This window comes from Podarcis pityusensis (assembly GCF_964106645.2).
Source record: "Podarcis pityusensis genome assembly, chromosome: 4".
Classification (NCBI taxonomy): Eukaryota; Metazoa; Chordata; class Lepidosauria; order Squamata; family Lacertidae; genus Podarcis; species Podarcis pityusensis.
This window is the reverse complement of record NC_138027.1, coordinates 10,283,475-10,303,188: the sequence shown is the minus strand read 5'-3', so window position 1 is coordinate 10,303,188 and position 19,714 is coordinate 10,283,475. Positions and strand designations below refer to the sequence as shown.

The window sequence follows — 19,714 nt, the reverse complement described above, 5'->3', positions numbered from 1 at the left end:
GTTTTTCCAAACTTTAAGCTGACTTCTCCACGTTTCCACATCAGTTTGCGATTTAAAAAAAAAAGTTCTGAAAATTCACCAGCATTTTAATGTTAATTTTGTCATATGCAGTACCTCAGTTTACGAACTTAATTCGTTCCAGAAGTCCATTCTTAAACCAAAACCGTTCTTAAACTGAGGCGTGCTTTCCCTAATGAGGCCTCGCGCCACCGGTGCCCTTCCACCGTTCAGATTCCATTCTTAGACCAAGGTAAGGTTCTCAAACCGGGACACTATTTCCGGTTGCGCGGAGTTTGTAAACCGAAACGTTCTTAAACCAGACTGTTCTTAAACCAAGGTACCACTGTATACATATTTTTGCAAGCAGTTTTTCCTAATGTGATTCTATATGCTATTTTCTCTAATATCCACAAATGGTTTAACCCCGGTATATGCACTTTTCTACCATGTTGGTCTCCCTTGGGAAGAAAGCCAGGACATAAATTTAATTAATAACAGCAACTTGATTGAAGAACTGCATTGGTAAATTAGGAAAAAATTTGAGTTTTGAATGATTGATGCTTTTCAGTTTATGAGTCGTGCAAATTAGGTCGGTTTGCTTGTAGATGCGAACTGAGCCAAATTTCTTCCCCATCCCCTAAACACAGCTTCAAATGACATGTTTAGCATCATCTGCAGCTCTGGCACTCGGCTCGTGAATCAGAGAAGGTCGCCAGCATCACAGGCTCTTCTGCTCATCCTCAGTTTATAACAGGGTCCCTGTTAACCTTTAGTTGACTGCCAGGTTTTTAAAGGAAGCTACTGGTGGGTGGCGCTGTGGGTTAAACTACAGAGCCTAGGACTTGCTGATCAGAAGGTTGGCGGTTCGAATCCCCATGACGGGGTGAGCTCCCGTTGCTCGGTCCCTGCTCCTGCCCACCTAGCAGTTCGAAAGCACGTCAAAGTGCAAGTAGATAAATAGGTACCGCTCCGGCGAGAAGGTAAACGGCATTTCCGTGGGCTGCTCTGGTTCGCCAGAAGCGGCTTAGTCATGCTGGCCACATGACCTGGAAGCTGTACGCTGGCTCCATCGACCAATAAAGCGCTGCAAGCCCAGAGTCGGCCACGACTGGACCTAATGGTCAGGGGTCCCTTTACCTTTACCTTTTACTGGACCAGGGGTTGGCAAGCTAAGGTCCGAAGGCTGGATCAGGCCCAATTGCCTTCAGGATCCGGCCTGCGGACTGTCCGTGGATCGGTGTGGGGATTCTGTCCGTTCGGGCTGCCCCATTTCCCCCCCTGTGCTATTCCATTCCCCCCCCTCCCTCACACACACTGCGGTGGTGCCTCCTCCCTCCCTCCTCTTGGCTTCTCCCCGCCCTGCCTAGAGGAGGAAGGGGGCTGGCTGAGCCCCATTTTAAGCAGCCCCTCTCCAGGGCCAGCCCTTTCGCACCGCTCATCTTCCCTCTGCCGTCGCCTTGGTGCTCCTGTGGGGCAGAGAGTGGAGCGGAGGAGCTCTCTCTGCCTACCCACGAGAAGCAGCGGTGGTGGTGGCAGCTCCTGTGAAGGTAAGCGCAGTGACTGGGGGGTGGGAAGGAGGACTACTTGCCCCCCACCTCTTCTTCTAAATCCCCCCCCCCGGTGCTGCTTCTCCGGCCCACCACAAGGTCTGAGAGACTGTGGACTGGCCCTCGGCTAAACAAATTTACCGGCCCCTGTACTAGACAATAGACTAAAACAGCAGATGCCTTTCATAAGGTTGGAGACAATGCATCCCGTGGATCTAAAATAGTACATTTCCGAACACAATTCAAAGTGTTGGGGCTGACCTTTCAATTCCTAAATGGCCTCGGTCCAGTAGACCTGAAGGAGCATCTCCACGCCCATTGTTCTACCCGGACACTGAGGTCCAGCTCTGAGGGCCTTCTGGCGGTTCCCTCACTGCGAGATGTGAGGTTACAGGGAACCAGGCAGAGGGCCTTCTCGGTGGTGGCGCCCGCCCTGTGGAACGCCCTCCCACCAGATGTCAAGACAATAAACAATTATTTTACTTTTAAAAGACAACTGAAGGCAGCTCTGTTTAGGGAAGTTTTTAATGTCTGATGCTGTATTGTTTTTAATATTCTGTTGGAAGCCACCCAGAGTGGCTGGGGAAACCGAGCCAGATGAGTGGGGTATAAATAATACATTATTATTATTATTATTATTATTATTATTATTATTTTAACAGAACAGTAACAAGATTAGCCCATGAGCAATTAGCATTTGGAAAAGGATTCTCGTGGGAATGACATAAAGTTTAGACAAAGTTAGACAAGGCTAGGCAGAATGAGATGCAGAGCTTTGCCTTTATGTTCTCTTCCTTTCCCTGCTCTGCCCTTCAAAGAATTGATTGCAGTTAAAATAACCGAGATATATAATGCTTTGAGGTCAGGGTGATCTGACTTGGCCCTTTCCCCAGACCCCTTCTTTGCTGCTGCTGCTGCTGCTCCTTTTCATTTCTCCATCGCGGACTCTGGTTCTCTGTCATTCTCATGTGACTTTTGCTTCTTTGGAAAAGGATTCATATTTCCATCTCTCTCCCTCTCCCTCCCTCTCTCTTAAATGACTATTACAAGATGGAGGGTAGGAATGGAATTTGATCCAGTTCTCCTTTAAAGTCGGAATTTATTTTCCAGTACTGCATGCAGATTGCAACACGGGCATCTTTCAAAATTCACGCATACCTGAATTTTGCAATGCGGTTCTCAAGCCAAGTAGCCTCTTCAAAAATGCATATATATTTGGGTGCCTAAAGATACCTATATTAGAGAGTGTAACTAATAATAATAATAATAATAATAGATTTTATTTGTACCCCGCCCTTGTGGAGGAGTGTTAAGGTATATAGAAGTGTACATACGGTTAATTTCAATATGTTATTGTTGAATATGTAAATTGTTGAATATGTATATTATTGAGTATTGTATACCCAATGTATCAGCCGCCTGGAGGGTTTCACTGTTTGTGTTTTGGTGGTTGGTAAAAAATTAGATGATGATAATAATAATAATAATAATAATAATAATAATAATAGGGAAAATTGTACCCAGCCAGAGAGCCAGAGCCGGGCTCAGGCGGCTAACATCATAAAACTAACACAGTATACAAAGAACATAAAGAAATAAAAACAGGCAATCATAAATTAAAATACATCTTAAAACTTAGTTCAGAGCAAATTAAAATCTGGACAGATGGCAGTCCACTGGTAAAATTGAGAGTGGTTAATATTCTCCAGGTGAGAGAAATTGCTTTGCAAAAATGTGTCTGTCGGGGGAAATGAAATGCAGGCGTGCATCTAGAATGAGCAACCCACACTATGAAACGGTGATGAATTTCCATTAAAAAAATCATTTTCTTTTTGGTGGAGAATTGAAATTAAGATTGGGGGGGGGGAATGGGATATTGAGAGAAATCGAAATTGGCTAAGTCACCCGGGGCGTAACATTGCATAAATCTTCGCTGGTCTTTTTTCCACTCCTCTCACAGGAAGTTCTTGCACGCCCCACAAAGAGAAATCAGAGGATGGTGCGAAGAGCTGGTCACTTCTCCATCCATATTCCAAGGAATCCTGGGGTTCTTTGGAGATCCTAAGAGGTTCCTTGGTGCTTTATTATAAACTCCCCACCTCATTCAGCTGCATAAGCAATTGGTGCGACTTCCCCTCCAGTCTGCTAGCACCCCCCATATGCACACCCCTAATCTTTTTCTAAGTGGAAGAAAGAAGGCAAACAGGAAATAGGGAGAGGAAATGAGGATGGTAACAGAAAAAGAAAACAATGAAGAGCAGGGCTGTTTGTTGATCTTGCTTCAGCAGACTTAACAGGGCTACAGAAAAATGGCTGCAATAGAGTCTGGTGGTGAGAGGAAGGAAGAAGGGAAATTGCACAGAGAGAAAAGGAAAGAAAAGGATAGGAAGGAAGGAAACGAGGGATAAAGAAAGGAGAGAAAATGGAGGTGCCGTCAAGAATATTTGAGAGTAAGGGAAGGCTCTGCTCTAATCTTTTGTGTAAGGTCAGGGGTCAGGAACCTTTTTCAGTTGTGGGTCGGTCCACTGTCCCTCAGACTATGTGCTGGGCCAGACTATTTTTTTCTTTGGGGGGGGATGAACGAATTCCCATGCCCCACAAATAAGCCAGAGATGCATTTTAAATTAAAGCACACGTTCTACTCACGTAAAAACACCAGGCAGGCCCCACAAATAACCCAGAGATGCATTTTAAATAAAAGCACACATTCTACTCATGTAAAAACACACTGATTCCCGGACCGTCTGTGGGCCGGATTGAGAAGGCGATTGGGCCGCATCCGGCCCCCAGGCCTTAGGTTGCCTACCCCGTGTAAGGTTATGAAGGCAGAAAGGAAAAGTATCCAATCTTTATTTGGACAATCTAATTCCTTATTAAATGCCAGGAAAAACTAAGATCATGTTTGTGTGACCTGTTTATTGCAAAATCATCCCGGTTCGTTTGCAGGGACGTTAGATGATGTTGCATCAAGCAAATGCCATATCATACTTTCTGGTGCATTTTCCTGTCAAAAAAATAGGATATTTGAGGGTGAGAGGGGAGGAAAACGTTTGTTGTGCAACAGCTCCAATCAACTTTAATTCTGCAGTCGGATTTTGCCGGCGTACGGTTGAATTTGGGCACCGCGGGACCTCCATACAACCTACCCAGCCTTGTGCCCCAAAAAAGTCACTTCGGTGCTGCAAATGCAAGTTGTTGTCGTTTAGTCGTTTAGTCGTGTCCGACTCTTCGTGACCCCATGGACCAGAGCACGCCAGGCACTCCTGTCTTCCACTGCCCCCCGCAGTTTGGTCAAACTCATGCTGGTAGCTTCGAGAACACTGTCCAGCCATCTCGTCCTCTGTCGTCCCCTTCTCCTTGTGCCCTCCATCTTTCCCAACATCAGGGTCTTTTCCAGGGAGTCTTCTCTTCTCATGAGGTGGCCAAAGTATTGGAGTTTCAGCTTCAGGATCTGTCCTTCCAGTGAGCACTCCAGGCTGATTTCCTTCAGAATGGAGAGGTTTGATCTTCTTGCAGTCCATGGGACTCTCTCACGAGTCTCCTCCAGCACCATAATTCAAAAGCATCAATTCTTCAGCGATCAGCCTTCTTTATGGTCTAGCTCTCACTTCCATACATCAGCCTTCTTTATTCTAGCAGTGTTATGGCTTTTTGATTCTGTTGGTCCCAGTTGGTTTGTTATCATTATACTGGTTTCCAGTTTCTGTCCTTCCGGTGAGCACTCGGGACCGATTTCCTTAAGAATGGATAGGTGGTACCCACATTCTGTGAGCAAATCACACATGTAAAGCTATTGGAAGCGCAACTAAACTGAGGAGAGATCGTTCCTCTTCTCCAGCGACTTCCCATTGCAGGGCGAGTGTTGGCTATGGTAGCAGAAGCTGGGAGGAGGATGTCTGTTTTCCCCATACAGCAGGCACCCCCAACCTGACACCCCCCAGATGTCTTGGACTGTGACTCTCATCAGCCCCTGCCAGCACAGTTGCCCAGAGGGCACCGGGTTGGGGAAGCCTGCCTTGCAGCTAAAGAGATAAACTGCGCTGTCATCTCCAGGAAACAAAGCATTTGTACCTTAAGCGCAAGCTGACTACATTTGCAAGGTGTCTCCAGGCAGTTGCTCATGTTGACATGATTAAAATAGTGGAAAATATTTGCAGCGAGTCGGAGGCAAAACAACTTTCGAACAAATGGCCTGCTGATAACATGTGTGCGCACACAGCATGCAGATTAAATGTCAAGTGGATTTGGTGACTCAGGTCTCAGTGCCGTTCAGGTTCTCCTTAAAAGCTGGGCTGCTTTCGATTGCTGCGGCTTATGCCTGTTCTCTTTCCGTGCCTCACCAAAACTCTCATCTTTCTGGGCCCATTCACACAATACGGTTTCTTTATGAAGCTTAAGAACATGAGGATAGCCCAGCCAGTGGCCATCTAGTCCAGAATCCTGTTCACACAACGGCCAACTCAATTCCTGTGCATTCAGTATTTGAGCACTCTCTCCTGTGGTTTGCAGTAACTGGTATTCAGAAGCATTTACTGCCTCCAATAAACCTGTGTCCAGGGCGGCTGTCTAACAGCTCTGTCTGGTATGCAGGCTGAGACCCTACCTGCCCGCGGACTGTCTCGCCAGAGTGGTGCATGCTCTGGTTTTCTCCCGCTTGGACTACTGCAATGCGCTCTACGTGGGGCTACCTTTGAAGGTGACCCGGAAACTACAACTAATCCAGAATGCGGCAGCTAGACTGGTGACTGGGAGCGGCCACCGAGACCATATAACACCGGTCTTGAAAGACCTACGCTGGCTCCCAGTACGTTTCCGAGCACAATTCAAAGTGTTGGTGCTGACGTTTCAAGCCCTAAATGGCCTCAGCCCAGTATACCTTAAGGAGCATCTCCACCCCCATCGTTCTACCCGGACACTGAGGTCCAGCACCGAGGACCTTCTTGTGGTTCCCTCAGTGTGAGAACTGAGGTTGCAGGCAACCAGGCAGAGGGCCTTCTTGGTAGTGGCGCCCATGCTGTGGAACGCCCTCCCATCAGATGCCAAGGAAATAAACAACTATCTGACTTTTCGAAGACATCTGAAGACAGCCCTGTTTAGGGAAGTTTTTAATGTTTGATGTTTTATCGTGTTTTTAATATTCTGTTGGGAGCTGCCCAGAGCATCTGGGGAAACCCAGCCAGATGGTTGAGGGTATCATTGTTGTTGTTGTTGTTGTAGCATCTGGGGAAACCCAGCCAGATGGTTGAGGGTATCATTATTGTTGTTGTTGTTGTAGCATCTGGGGAAACCCAGCCAGATGGTTGAGGGTATCATTATTGTTGTTGTTGTTGTTGTTGTTGTTGTTGTTGTTGTTGTTAAAATAAACAGTTATTTGACTTTAAGACTACATCTGAAGGTAGCCCTTCATATCGAGGTTTTTAACGTTTGAGGTTTTACTGTGCTAGGTGTGTTTAATTTGTTGAACGCCATCCAGAGAGGCTGGGGCAACCCAATCAGATGGGCGGCATATAAAAATAAGTTCTTCTTGTTGTTGTTCCATTATTGTGGCTCCTTTTCCCAAGCCATTTTTTCCTACTATGCCTTACCTTTCCCAGACCACAGCCCCGCTCCCCAGGCCACTCTCCCAACTGCTCCTCCTTTATAACCAAAGTGCTTTGACTGAAAAGTTTCCTTTTAACTCGGATAATGACTCTTGTTTGTCTGGATGGTGTGTGAGAGCTATTTGACGGTGGAACACTCTTATCTCAGGAGGTTGTGGGCTCTCCTTCCTTGGAAGTTTTTAAGCAGAGTTTGAACGGCCATCTGTCATGGATGCTTGAGCTGAGATTCCTGCATTGGAGGGGGCTGGACTAAATCAGGCACCCCCAAACTCGGCCCTCCAGTTGTTTTGGGACTACAGTTCCCATCATCCCTGACCACTGGTTGCCTTAGTTTGCCGACCCCTGACCTAGGAGAAGGAAAACTCTGATCCTAAACCTCCACTGCCTTGTGGGACATCTCTGGGAGAAGAAAATGCTTAGGAATAAACCCTACACACATCTGGAGTGTGGGCCCTAAGGCGGTTGAATGGCGCCTTGTACTCCTCCTTCCTGCAGCTGCTTCAGCCCAGCTGATGCCAAACATTTTACTCTGGTTTCCGTTCGAGATCATCAGCAAGGCTGAGAAGAGGGTGTGTGTGTCTTGCCGTCTTGGCAGCCCAAGATCTCCACATGCCCTGGCCAGGCTTGCACCCCTGAGAGGCCACTTTGGTGATGCAAACGCAGCAAAAGCAACACAGGAGGCAGCATTAGGAGTTGCCAGTCTTCACAGCCACAGCAGGCTCTGTGATTCTCACGAAGTTTAGCTTCATCTCCCAGAGGCGCACAGCACTGTGTCCTGAGACAGACGGATGCTAACAAAGTAGGCAAGAGTTTTCCCAGCCTTGCCTGGAGAGGGTATTAGGTTTTGAACCTGGGACCTTCAGCATGCAATACAGATGCTATTCCAATGAGCCTTGACTCCTGCTTTAAAAACCCTTTCCTCTGTTCCCCTCTGAGATCCTAATTGTGCACTTAACAAGCACTGGGCCTGCACCTTTTAAATGAGAAGCAAGCCACGTTTCCGCCGCTTCCTTCAGCACAATAACCCAGCACCCCTTGCAAGATGCCTTTCAGCAATTTGCAATTTAAAAACGTGACACAGGTCTGGCGAAGGATGCCTTGGTCCTGCGATGGGAACCTAATGTATTATTTTCAGAGCGAGCTGGAAATGCTGGTACTGCAAAGCGTGAAAAGCCCCCCCCCCCCCATGTTTGCTCTACTCTTGGGTCCCGATACGCACAGCTAAAGCCGTTTCTCTTTACCATGCATGACAATCGTCCCTACCAGTGGCATTCCTTCTCGAAGATAAGGGCAGAATTTGCATAAGAAAGGGCTGTTTGGGTGAAGATAGGCTTGGCTGAAAAAGCACCCCTGCCTTATTTAATAAAATTTACGGTCCTCACAAGGAGCCAAGCCACACAATCAGCAGAAGCAGCTCCTTCGGGACTTCACTGTGACAGACTGCAGAGACGAGGGGCAGAATGTCGGAATGCCATTTTCTTTTAAAAACAAACGCTACCTGCATTTTACAGTCATACCTCTTGTTACGTCTGCTTCATGGTACGTTCTTTCAGGATATGTTCGCGACCTGGAAGTACCAGAAAGGGTTACTTCCGGGTTTCGCTGCTCACGCATGCGCAGACGCGAAAAAATGACGTCATGCACAGAAGCGGAAAATTGCAACCCGTGCGTGCACGTGTTGTGTTCTGCTCATGTTGCAAACGGGGTTCTGGAACGGATCCCGTTCGCAACCAGAGGTACCACTGTATAAAGCAATCGTGCCAAGCAGAATCCTGGGCCAGGATCCTTTCCCCTTGATATATGTATGCTAGATTTCTGTGCGCAAGGAGTTACAATGTGGGGAAGCATTCACAGCATCATAGAATTGTGGAGTTGGAGGAGACTCTGTTGTTGTTGTTTAGTCGTTTAGTCGTGTCCAAATCCTCGTGACCCCATGGACCAGAGCACACCAGGCACTTCTGTCTTCCACTGCCTCCCGCAGTTTGGTCAAACTCATGCTGGTCGCTTTGAGAACGCTGTCCCAACATCTCGTCCTCTGTCGTCCCCTTCTCCTTGTGCCCTCCATCTTTCCCAGCATCAGGGTCTTTTCCAGGGAGTCTTCTCTTCTCATGAGGTAGCCAAAGTAGTGGAGCCTCAGCTTCAGGATCTGTCCTTCCAGTGAGCACTCAGGGCTGATTTCCTTCAGAATGGAGAGGTTTGATCTTCTTGCAGTCCATGGGACTCTCAAGAGTCTCCTCTAGCACCATAATTCAAAAGCATCCATTCTTCGGCGATCAGCCTTCTTGATGGTCCAGCTCTCACTTCCATACATCACTACTGGGAAAACCATAGCTTTTACTATACGGAGGAGACTCTGAGGGTCACCTAATCCAAGCACCCCCAAACTCGGCCATCCAGATGTTTTGGCCCATGGACCCCTGCCACCCGCCAATGGGAAGCTGTGCCTGCCTCCTCAGCACCGGAAATAGCATTTGCGCATGCATATGTGTGTGCGTGTGCACTCCGGCCCACCGCGGTGTCTGCGGTACCGTGAACTGGCCCAAGCCACAATACCTTTGCTGACCCCTGTCCTAGGTGGACGACCTCCCCAGGCTGATGGGCCCCACCTGCCCCTCACTTCCCTCTACAGCATGTGCAGAAACCGCCTTCTTGACCGTTGGCCCCACTCTTGGTCTTATCTGCTCAGTCTGCCAGAGCCTGTCTTTGTACACAGGGGAAGTACCTAACTCACCAAGGCTTTGAGACCCATCGGCTACCCTCACCTGGTTTAGCTGGCCAGTCAAAGCCGTATCCCGAGGTGTGGCCACTCTTGCATGCTGGCAGCTTCTGGGAGCCACAGGTGAGAACTGAGTGCCGGGTGGGAACCAAAGGTGGACAAACCACCCAAGAAGGAGCACGACTGTCAGGAGTGTGTGCAGGAGCCAGGCCCTGTGACCAGTAGGACTTTGCAGGACTGGGGCCTTCCTAAGTTTGTTCTGGAGAGGCAAGGCGCGGTCGCACAGGTGAGGCCGATTGGTAACTCACTGCACCTGGTGGCAAGAGCCGGGAAGGGATATAAGGTCAGCATTTTCCCTTCGGCTCTTTGCCACAGCAACACGTTCCCTGCCTTGCTGTGTTTGCTTCCTTGACTCCTTGCTCCTCGGACTCCTGCCTTTGTGACTCCTTGATCCTTGATCCTCGGACCCCTGACTTCGCCACTCCTTGCTTCTTGATCCTCAGACCCCTGACTTCATAACTCCTTGCTTCCTGACCTTCGGACTTTTGGCTTCCTGACTCCTGGCTTCTGGACTCCTGTTCCTGCGCCCACCCCGCCATCTTGCCCCTGGTCCCGACGTCCCCAGCTGGGACTTCGATCGCCCATGAACCAGACCATGACAACAACGTGTCCCTCACCAGCTCCTGCACCATACCCTGGAGAACTGCTGGCAGTCTTTCTTGGGAGACCACTGTGGCATGCACCTTAGGAAGTGAAGTCAAGCTGTCGGAAGGTTGTAGTGCCTCTAGAGACCGATGCAGGAGAGACATGTTTTGTTGCAGCTGGGGCAGATGACGGTGTCTGTCTGTGCTGATGCAGATGCACCGTGGAGGCCATTCCTTCCCTGGTCACTGTGGATGCACAACCTGACTGTCTTGTCTCCAGGCACCGCGGTCATCTGCAGGGGATTCCCGCTTGGCGGACTTGATGTTGCCAGCCTTCACATCACATTTGCAGACATCATGGAGGGCTCATATTTTTAATGATGGCTGTTTTAAAACTTCAAGGCCTCCTCCTGTTTTCTCCCTGGACTCTCTGAGCTTCCTTGCACCCAAAGACGGTGGAACAAAACACGACCGCGCCTCGGGCCTGTGTAACAGATAGAATTTCTTTCTCACATTAGAGTGGTTTGAGTACTGATCGCAGATAATCTCCAGCCTTGATTTACTCGGTGTCAGGAGAATCTCTTAATTCTCTGCCAGATCCTTTTCTTCCTCCCCTTTTAAGAGCCTGCTGGGGAAAGGAACGCTTCGCAGTGTCAGTCTTAACAGCAAGAAAAGAAACCCATTGTGCAGCAATAACATTTTCTTCATTCTGTTTGCTAGATTTCTGTGCGTGTGTTCTGCATCCACAGGAAGTTCAAGTAAATGTGGAATAAAACAAACTTCCAGGCCTTCACAGAACCCAACATTTCCTGTTGGAACTACTCTTGCATTTTTTTTAAGGAAGAAAATAGCAACCTCCCAATATATCCCCCCCACACACACACACACGCCGAAAAACACAAAATAGAGACAATGTTTTACCAGGAAGAGGTGCCGAAAATAGGGACTGAACCTGGTAAACAGAGACAGATGGAACTGCATTGCACAATTTTTATTTTCAGCATACGCCGTTCATTGATTTTATTGTTCACGTTTGCAGCTTGCTTTCAAAACCAGCACCAGCCACACTCGGGCATCTGTTGGGACCCGCCAGAGGCAATGCCAACCCTCACACCATCATCCCTGCCACCTGTCGGCTGCTTTCGCGCACCCCCTTAGACTCCCAGATGCAATGCACTCTCCATGGAGCTACCTTTGAAGGTGACCTGGAAACTGCAGTTAATCCAGAATGCGGCAGCTAGACTGGTGACTGGGAGCGGCCACCAAGACCACATAACACCGGTCCTGAGAGATCTGCATTGGCTCTCAGTACGTTTCCGAGCACAATTCAAAGTGTTGGTGCTGACCTTGAAAGCCCTAAACGGCCTCGGCCCAGTATACCTGAAGGAGCGTCTCCACCCCCATTGTTCTGCCCGGACACTGAGGTCCAGCACCGAGGGCCTTCTGGTGGTTCCCTCATTGCCATAAGTGAGGTTACAGGGAACCAGACAGAGGGCCTTCTCGGTAGTGGCGCCTGCCCTGTGGAACGCCCTCCCTTCAGATGTGAAGGAAATAAGCAGCCATCTTATTTTTAAAAGACATCTGAAGGCAGTCCTGTTTAGGGAAGTTTTTAATATTTAATGCTGTATTGTTTTTAACACTCGACTGGGAGCCGCCCAGAATGGCTGGGGAAACTCAGCCAGATGGGCGGGGTATAAATAAACAAATAAATAATAAAATTAATAATAATAATAATAATAATAATAATAATAATAATAATAATAATTTATTATTATTATTGTTGTTGTTATTGTTATTGTTATTGTTATTGTTATTATGGGCACTTGGTTGTCTCCTCTCGCCAGAGAGAGAGAGCGTCTCACCCAGTGATGGTATATGCTGCTTCTGGATGGGACATCGATGGTGAGCATTGGTTTTTGGGGAGACTTCAGATGGCAGCTGCCTGGCACCGGTCAGAACTGAGCAACTTTTATTTTGCTGTGTTGGCAACACGGAAGTGACCGCCCTGGGGTGCAAGCCTGGGCAGTGCGTCTGGAGGTCCTGGGCTACCCAGATGACAAGACACATACACACCCTTTGGCCTCGTTGATGTGGTCCAAAGGAAAACAGAGCAAGATGTTTGGCTGCAGGTGGAAGGAGGCGTACAAGGCACCATCCAACCGCCTTAGGGACTCGGCGCTGGATTTGTGTAGGGTTAACTCCTTAGCTTTATATTCTCCCAAATATATCCTGCAAGGAAGAGGGTATGGATTGTTCTTCAGGGTTCATTCCTGAAGCCCCCCTCACAAATGAGTATAGGTTGAAGTTTTTATCATGTTTTTAGATGTGCTGTAAGCTGCCCAGAGTGTCTGGGAAAACCCAGCCAGATGGGCGGGGTATAAATAATAAAAGTATTATTATTATTATTAATTAGCCACAAGACAGCAGAGGTTTAGGATCAGAGTTTTTCTGATCCTAATTGAATGCCAATAGTATTCATTACAAATAATAATAAGATGTAAAACCCATATAGTCATACCTCATGTTACATGCGCTTCATGTTACGTTCTTTCAGGTTGCGTCCCGCGGCAACCCGGAAGTACTGGAAAGGGTTACTTCCAGGTTTCACCGCTCGTGCATGCGCAGACACGCAAAATGGTGTCATGCGCAGAAGCAGCAAATCGCAACCCACACGTGCGCAGACGCGCCGCTGCAGGTTGCGCTCTTTTTATGTTGCAAACCTGGAACGGAACCCGTTCGCAACCAGAGGTACCACTGTATAGTTCAGGAGGAATTTAAAATATTCTTGTTTACCCAAGCATTTGATGTCTGGTAGATATTGACAGTGGCACCTCTGAAATTTAGTAACTGGGGGTATCTTATTTTTTAGATGGCTCTAAATGTTTTTTAATGGTGTTAATCGCTCGCAAATAAGTTTTGTTTCAGGTTTTCTCCTTCGGGCTCCCACGGGAGGAAGGGCAGGATGCAAATTTAATAAATCATAAAGTGGATGTAGAAGGGAGGGATATTTATTTGTTTTGCCTTTGTCTTTGTTTTATTACGCATTTTGTGTTTTCATTTCGCATTTTTACGTTGCAAACCACCCTGTGATCTTCGGATGCAGGTCGTCAAACAAATTCAATAGAGAACAATACAGTGGTACCTCGGGTTACAGACGCTTCAGGTTACAGACACTTCAGGTTAAAGACTCCACTAACCCTGAAATAGTACCTCGGGTTAAGAACTTTGCTTCAGGATGAGAACAGAAATCGTGCTCCGGTGGTGCAGCGGCAGCAGGAGGCCCTATTAGCTAAAGTGGTGCTTCAGGTTAAGAACAGTTTCAGGTTAAGAACGGACCTCCGGAACGAATTAAGTACTTAACCCGAGGTACCACTGTATGAGGAGAAATAAGCAGAAAAGTTGGTCTTTCTTAATCCAGGCCTGCACAGGGGGGAAATACTCATTGAGAACCCCCAATGGAACGAATTAAGTACTTAACCCGAGGTATCACTGTATTAAAATAATAAACAAGCAAACAAAACATTTCACCTGTTTGCAAGTATTCCCCACGAGCCCCAGATCCTTCTCGCTCTCCAACAGCGACCAAAAGTAAAGCACATCCGCTGAATTTTCCGCCCCAGAGGACAAACGTTCCATCTCCTGACTTATTTCCCCTCCTTTTGCTTCTCTCTGCGCCACAGCAAGTTCAAATACAAGCAGCTTGCAGCTTCCTTGCCCCTTCTTCTTGCCTCTATTGATGGGGTTTCGTCTCCCGAAACGGTGGTGAGTGAGTTCTGAACCCGCTGCAATCGCTAATAGCACTTAGTGGCCGGGTCACTGTGGGGAGAAAAGCGAGGATACATTTTTGAAAATCAATGCCAGTGTCAATGGAATGGGCTCCCTTGGGGTGAGAAGCCTGCTTTTACTAGAGATTATGGAGTGTGGGTCTGTTTTGAGTGATGCCCGCTCATGTCTCTAGAATAGCGTGCGGCTGTTGAGTAATGGACCTACCGTATTTTTCGCTCTATAAGACGCACCAGACCACAAGACGCACCTAGTTTTTGGAGGAGGAAAACAAGAAAAAAAATATTCTGAATCTCAGAAGCCAGAACAGCAAGAGGGATCGCTGCGCAGTGAAAGCAGCAATCCCTCTTGCTGTTCTGGCTTCTGGGATAGCTGCGCAGCCTGTATTCGCTCCATAAGACGCACACACATTTCCCCTTACTTTTTAGAAGGAAAAAAGTGAGTCTTATAGAGCAAAAAATACGGTATTTCTGCGCTTTTAAAAAAACCCCTGCATTAGAGCCCCTGCACTGAACCTTCGCCCCGATTCATTCGTCTTCCTCTCCAGCAACCCCCCCCAAAAATATATTTCTCTCTGTTCCCCCTCCCACTTAGCTTGTTTAAACAGCATGCATCTTTTTATCTATTTTTGGTTAATGTTTTTAAGCAGTAAATGATCACCAGTTCACTGATAACTTGGAGCATAAAAGTAGTTCCCCATTAACAATAAAAATTACTGCGTAGGGTGCCACGCGCTCGTTAAATACTGTGGGGGTGGGAGACTGATATATTGGCATAATTTTGGCAAAACCGGATCAAAGCATTCCTCTTTTTGTGATTTCCAATTTCCTTAACAAAGGAAAGAAAAATAATATTTAAGGTCGTTCCGCTGTCGTCTATCGAGGCATACCCAAACCAAATTACCAGCGGGTTCACGGGGACTATATATCCTATCATTCTTCCAGCTACTATTATTTCTTCAATCCGAAAGGTCTATATTTTAGGGTATGTCCAAAAATTATGTGTGTTTCATGGACGGAGCCAGGATTTATGGTGGCGATGACGGCGCAGGCTTTATTGGGGGGCAGAACCGAGCTATCTGCAACATGATTAGTCAGTTAAGTATTTTTATTTATTTACTTGATTTAGGGGGGCATCAGCCCCTGCCCCCCCCCCCAATTTGGCGACGTCCCTGGTGTGTACCTCTTTTTATTTGTATGTTTCAGGGTTCCCCCCTCCCCAGACCAATTGAATGAAAAAAACTAGTTTGGCAGCCATACATTTAAAAGCCAGCTCTTGGCATTCTGTCACTTCCTTTTTTTTTTTTTTTTAAATAAATTTTTATTAATTTTCCAAACACAAAATAAAAAAACAAACAATACACAATACACCAACATACAAACATATAAACATGTATAATTTCATAGCCATTTTTTCATAAACCTTACTTTCCGGACTTCCCCATACCTCCCCTTTTCTGCATCCTTGTTTTATATTTCTTCAGCAACTCCTCACAACTAAATATTCAATTCAATTTCTTTTAAGTTCTTCTAATATTGTTAATTACAGCTGCAATTCTCTGTTTCCCAACCCCTTGACATTTTAACATTCCTGAATTTTACAACAAGTTCTAAGATAAACTTTGAATTTCTTCCAATCTTCTTCCACTGTCTCTTTCCCCTGGTCACGGATTCTGCCAGTCAACTCCGCCAGTCCCATGTATCCAGTCTAAACTGACAGTTCACTTTCCCGGTGCCTTACTCAGGCAGTCCGTCCTGGGGATTTGGCAGTGGAAGATGTTTTTTTCCTCAGTTAATTTCAGGCAGATTAACAGTGTCCAGTTTTCTTCCCCCCTTCTCCTGCTTACTGGGGGGAAGTTTAAATCAAATGTCAGGTTTGACAGCTCAAAGATAATTTTCTTTCAAATGCAGCTTTACTCTTTCGTTGCTTTAATTGCCATGCAGATCGGGGAGGCAGACTTCCTTAATTTATGCCTTTCCCGTTTTCAGCCAAATTTCAGGATTTAAATTTAAATGTCCCGTTCAGTCCCTCCGTCTTACTCACGGGGTTTACAGTCGAATTTCTGGTTCAGGAAGGAATCGGCGCTCTCCGTTCATGGCGACGCGGCTTCACTCCACGGGCTGGGTTGCGACTCTCAGCACCGCGCTCACCCCCGATGCCGCTCCGTAGCCTTTAAAAAGGCTCTTTCACAGTACCGGGGGGCGCAAAAGGTGCCCACCGAGTCTCCTTGTTCACAGGCTTCAGCGCCTGTGATTTTAGGGGTCCCCCGCTCGCCGTAGCGGGTCAGACCCAAACTCGCGGAGCAGTCCTCCTCCGAAGCTCGAAGCGAGGACCGCCATTAAACGCTGGCGCCGACCGGAAGTCCTCTGTCACTTCCTTCCGTGACCAAGAAGCAAAACCCCAAAAACCGGACGGGTTTATTTATCCAGGAGCTGATTTGGTTAATTCCCTTCCTCCTGCCTCCTTCCACATTTCTCTTCCCTTTCTGAACCTCGTGTGCAGCAGCTGTGAAAATGGAGGGTGCACCACGAGGGATTGAATATAAAAGGTAAAGCTAAAGGGATCCCTGACCATTAGGTCCAGTCGCGGACGACTCTGGGGTTGCGGCGCTCATCTCGCTTTATTGGCCGAGGGAGCCGGCGTACAGCTTCCAGGTCATGTGGCCAGCATGACTAAGCCGCTTCAGGAGAACCAGAGCAACACACGGAAACGGCGTTTACCTTCCCGCCGGAGCGGTACCTATTGATCTACTTGCACTTTGACGTGCTTTCGAACTGCTAGGTTGGCAGGAGCAGGGACCGAGCAACGGGAGCTCACCCCGTCGCAGGGATTCGAACCGCCGACCTTCTGATTGGCAAGTCCTAGGCTCTGTGGTTTAATCCACAGCGCCACCCGTGTCCTTGGGATTGAATATAAAACTGCCTAAATCATAAGGGCACTAACCTGGTGCTCTCCAAATGTTTTGGACTTCAATTTCCATCAGCCCTAGCCAGACCCTCTCAGATTATTACTGCCCTTCATCCAAAGATCTCAGAGCGGTTCACAACATAACAATACAAAATGAGGGCGCAAAATGCATAACAATGACAAGCCAATAACCCTACCTCCCAAAAGCACATTTCAAAGGCCATAGAACTTAAAGGTATGTAATGGAGGAACCAGGCGAGCCTTCCTGGGGAGAGCATTCCACAGACGGGGAGCCACCACCGAAAAGGCCCTGTTCTCGTGTTGCCACCCTCCGGACCTCACCTGTAGGAGGGCCACAAAGAAGAACCTCAGATTATGATTCGCAGGGTAATACCAATAGCAAAATTAGGCAAATGTGACGACTTAAATTCCGATAGCATGCTGAGCTGCCAGGTAGCTCTCCTCTGCCCTAAGAATGGAATTTGAGCATTGTGCGTGTAATCTATCCTTGTACTGAGCTATGCAAAGAACTTTTCTCCTTAATATCATAATGACACCATTAAATTTAATGTTCAATATTGATCGGTGGTGCACACAGGCACCAACCAATCAGTCAGAACCACGTACTGATGTTATTTTATTCTTTCTAAAATACGGAATTTGTGGTACGGCTAAAAGAAAACCTGCAGACATGCCTATTTTTATCACTTGACAATGTATAGGAGACTGATGAGTCACCTTGTTTAGGCAGAGGAGATGAGGAGCTTGTCGTCATCCTTAGGTTATTAGGCTCCCCATCAGCCTCTTGCCAACATGGCCATTGGTAGCTAGGGATGGTGGGAACTGGAATCTAGATGCATGACTCAGTTGGATAGCTCAGTTGGCTAGAACATGGTCTGATAACGCCAAGGTTGCAGGTTCGATCCCCGTATGGGACAGCTGCATATTCCTGCATTGCAGGGGGTTGAACTAGATGATCCTCAGGGTCCCTTCCAACTTCTATTGTTCTACATCTGAAGAACCACTCGTTCTCTGTCCCTGATTTCATATCTAATGCACATTGCTTCTTCCAAAGAATCATGGGAACTGTGGTTTGTTTGTTTGTTTGTTTGTTTGTTGGATGTTGGGCATTATAGCTCTGTTAAGTTTTATCTGATGTTCAGAAGACATCTGAAGGCAGCCCTGTTTAGGGAAGCTTTTAATATTTGATGAATTATTGTACAGTGGTACCTCGGGTTAAGAACTTAATTCATTCCAGAGGTCCGTTCTTAACCTGAAACTGTTCTTAACCTGAAGTACCACTTTAGCTAATGCGGCCTCCCGTTGCCACCGCGCTGCTGGCATGCGATTTCTGTTCTCATCCTGAAGCAAAGTTCTTAACCCAAGGTACTATTTCTGGGTTAGCAGAGTCTGTAACCTGAAGCGTCTGTAACCCGAGGTACCACTGTCCAGTCATACCTCGGGTTACAGATGCTTCAGGTTGCATTTTTTCGAGTTATGGACCCGCCAAAACCCAGAAGTACTGGAACGGGTTACTTCTGGGTTTCGGGGGTCGTGCATGCGCAGAAGCGCTAAATCGCGCTTTGCGCATGCACAGAAGCGCCGAATCGCAACTCGCACGTGCTCAGATGCGGCGTTGCGAGTTGCAAATGTGCCTCCTGCACAGATCACATTCGCAACCCGAGCATCCACTGTATTTTAATATTTTGCTGGAATCCACCCAGAGTGGCTGGGGAAACCCAGCCAGATAGACAGAATATAAATTATTATTGTTGTTGTTGTTGTTATCCTTATTGCTGTTGTTATTGTTGTTATTATTTTAAGGGTGACAATATCTCCCTCAATTCTTCCTGTGCAGATTCTCTAAGAAACATTCCTTCTGTCATTCACGGGCCACGTTCCTCCCCGGCTGAGCTGAGTGGCTCCAGCCAGCGGCTCCTGCGAGAACGGAAGTCATCCGCTCCTTCGCACTCCAGCCAGCCCACCCTTTTCACCTTCGATTCACCCGCCAACCATATCCGGACCACGCTTTCCACCAGTGCCCCTCAAGACTATCTCTTCCTGCACCAGTGTATGAGCAGGAAATCGGAGAACACCAGGTAGGACCGGAATCTCTTGGCTAAGGATTGGTGGTGGGTAGGGGGAGAGATTCGATTCAGTTCACATCAAATATGAATCTCCCTAATTCTCACTTTTTGAAACGGTACGCAAACTGAAACGCAAAGGTCCTTCGAAATTCACACTTCTGCGAATTTTGCAGTGAAGCTTTCTAGCCAACCACCGTTTGCAAAAATTCATCTGCCACATTAAAGCGTGCATAGAACTGTATATCATAGCGGAGTTAAGGTACAAGAATGCTTCAGCATTGGGAGAAATACTATGCAAGAATATGTGTTTACTGGGCAAAATTGCATATAAAAATGTCTATTGTTAGGAGTAAAAAGGTAAAGGTACCCCTGAACATTAAGGGACGCAGGTCCCTTAATATTTTTATACCACCCTACTTTCAAGAAACGG

At 47.2% G+C, this 19,714-nt stretch overlaps 1 protein-coding gene across 2 annotated transcripts in view; it reads left to right on the top strand.

Moving 5' to 3' along the window:
* Nucleotides 1–19,714, top strand: part of GAB2 (GRB2 associated binding protein 2) — a 148,834-nt gene that overhangs the window by 112,000 nt on the left and 17,120 nt on the right. For both annotated transcript variants that reach the window (XM_081002093.1, XM_081002094.1), the window contains exon 3: nt 19,056–19,296. In XM_081002093.1, coding sequence (XP_080858219.1) covers nt 19,056–19,296 — 241 coding nt within the window. The remainder of the gene's footprint in view (nt 1–19,055; nt 19,297–19,714) is intronic.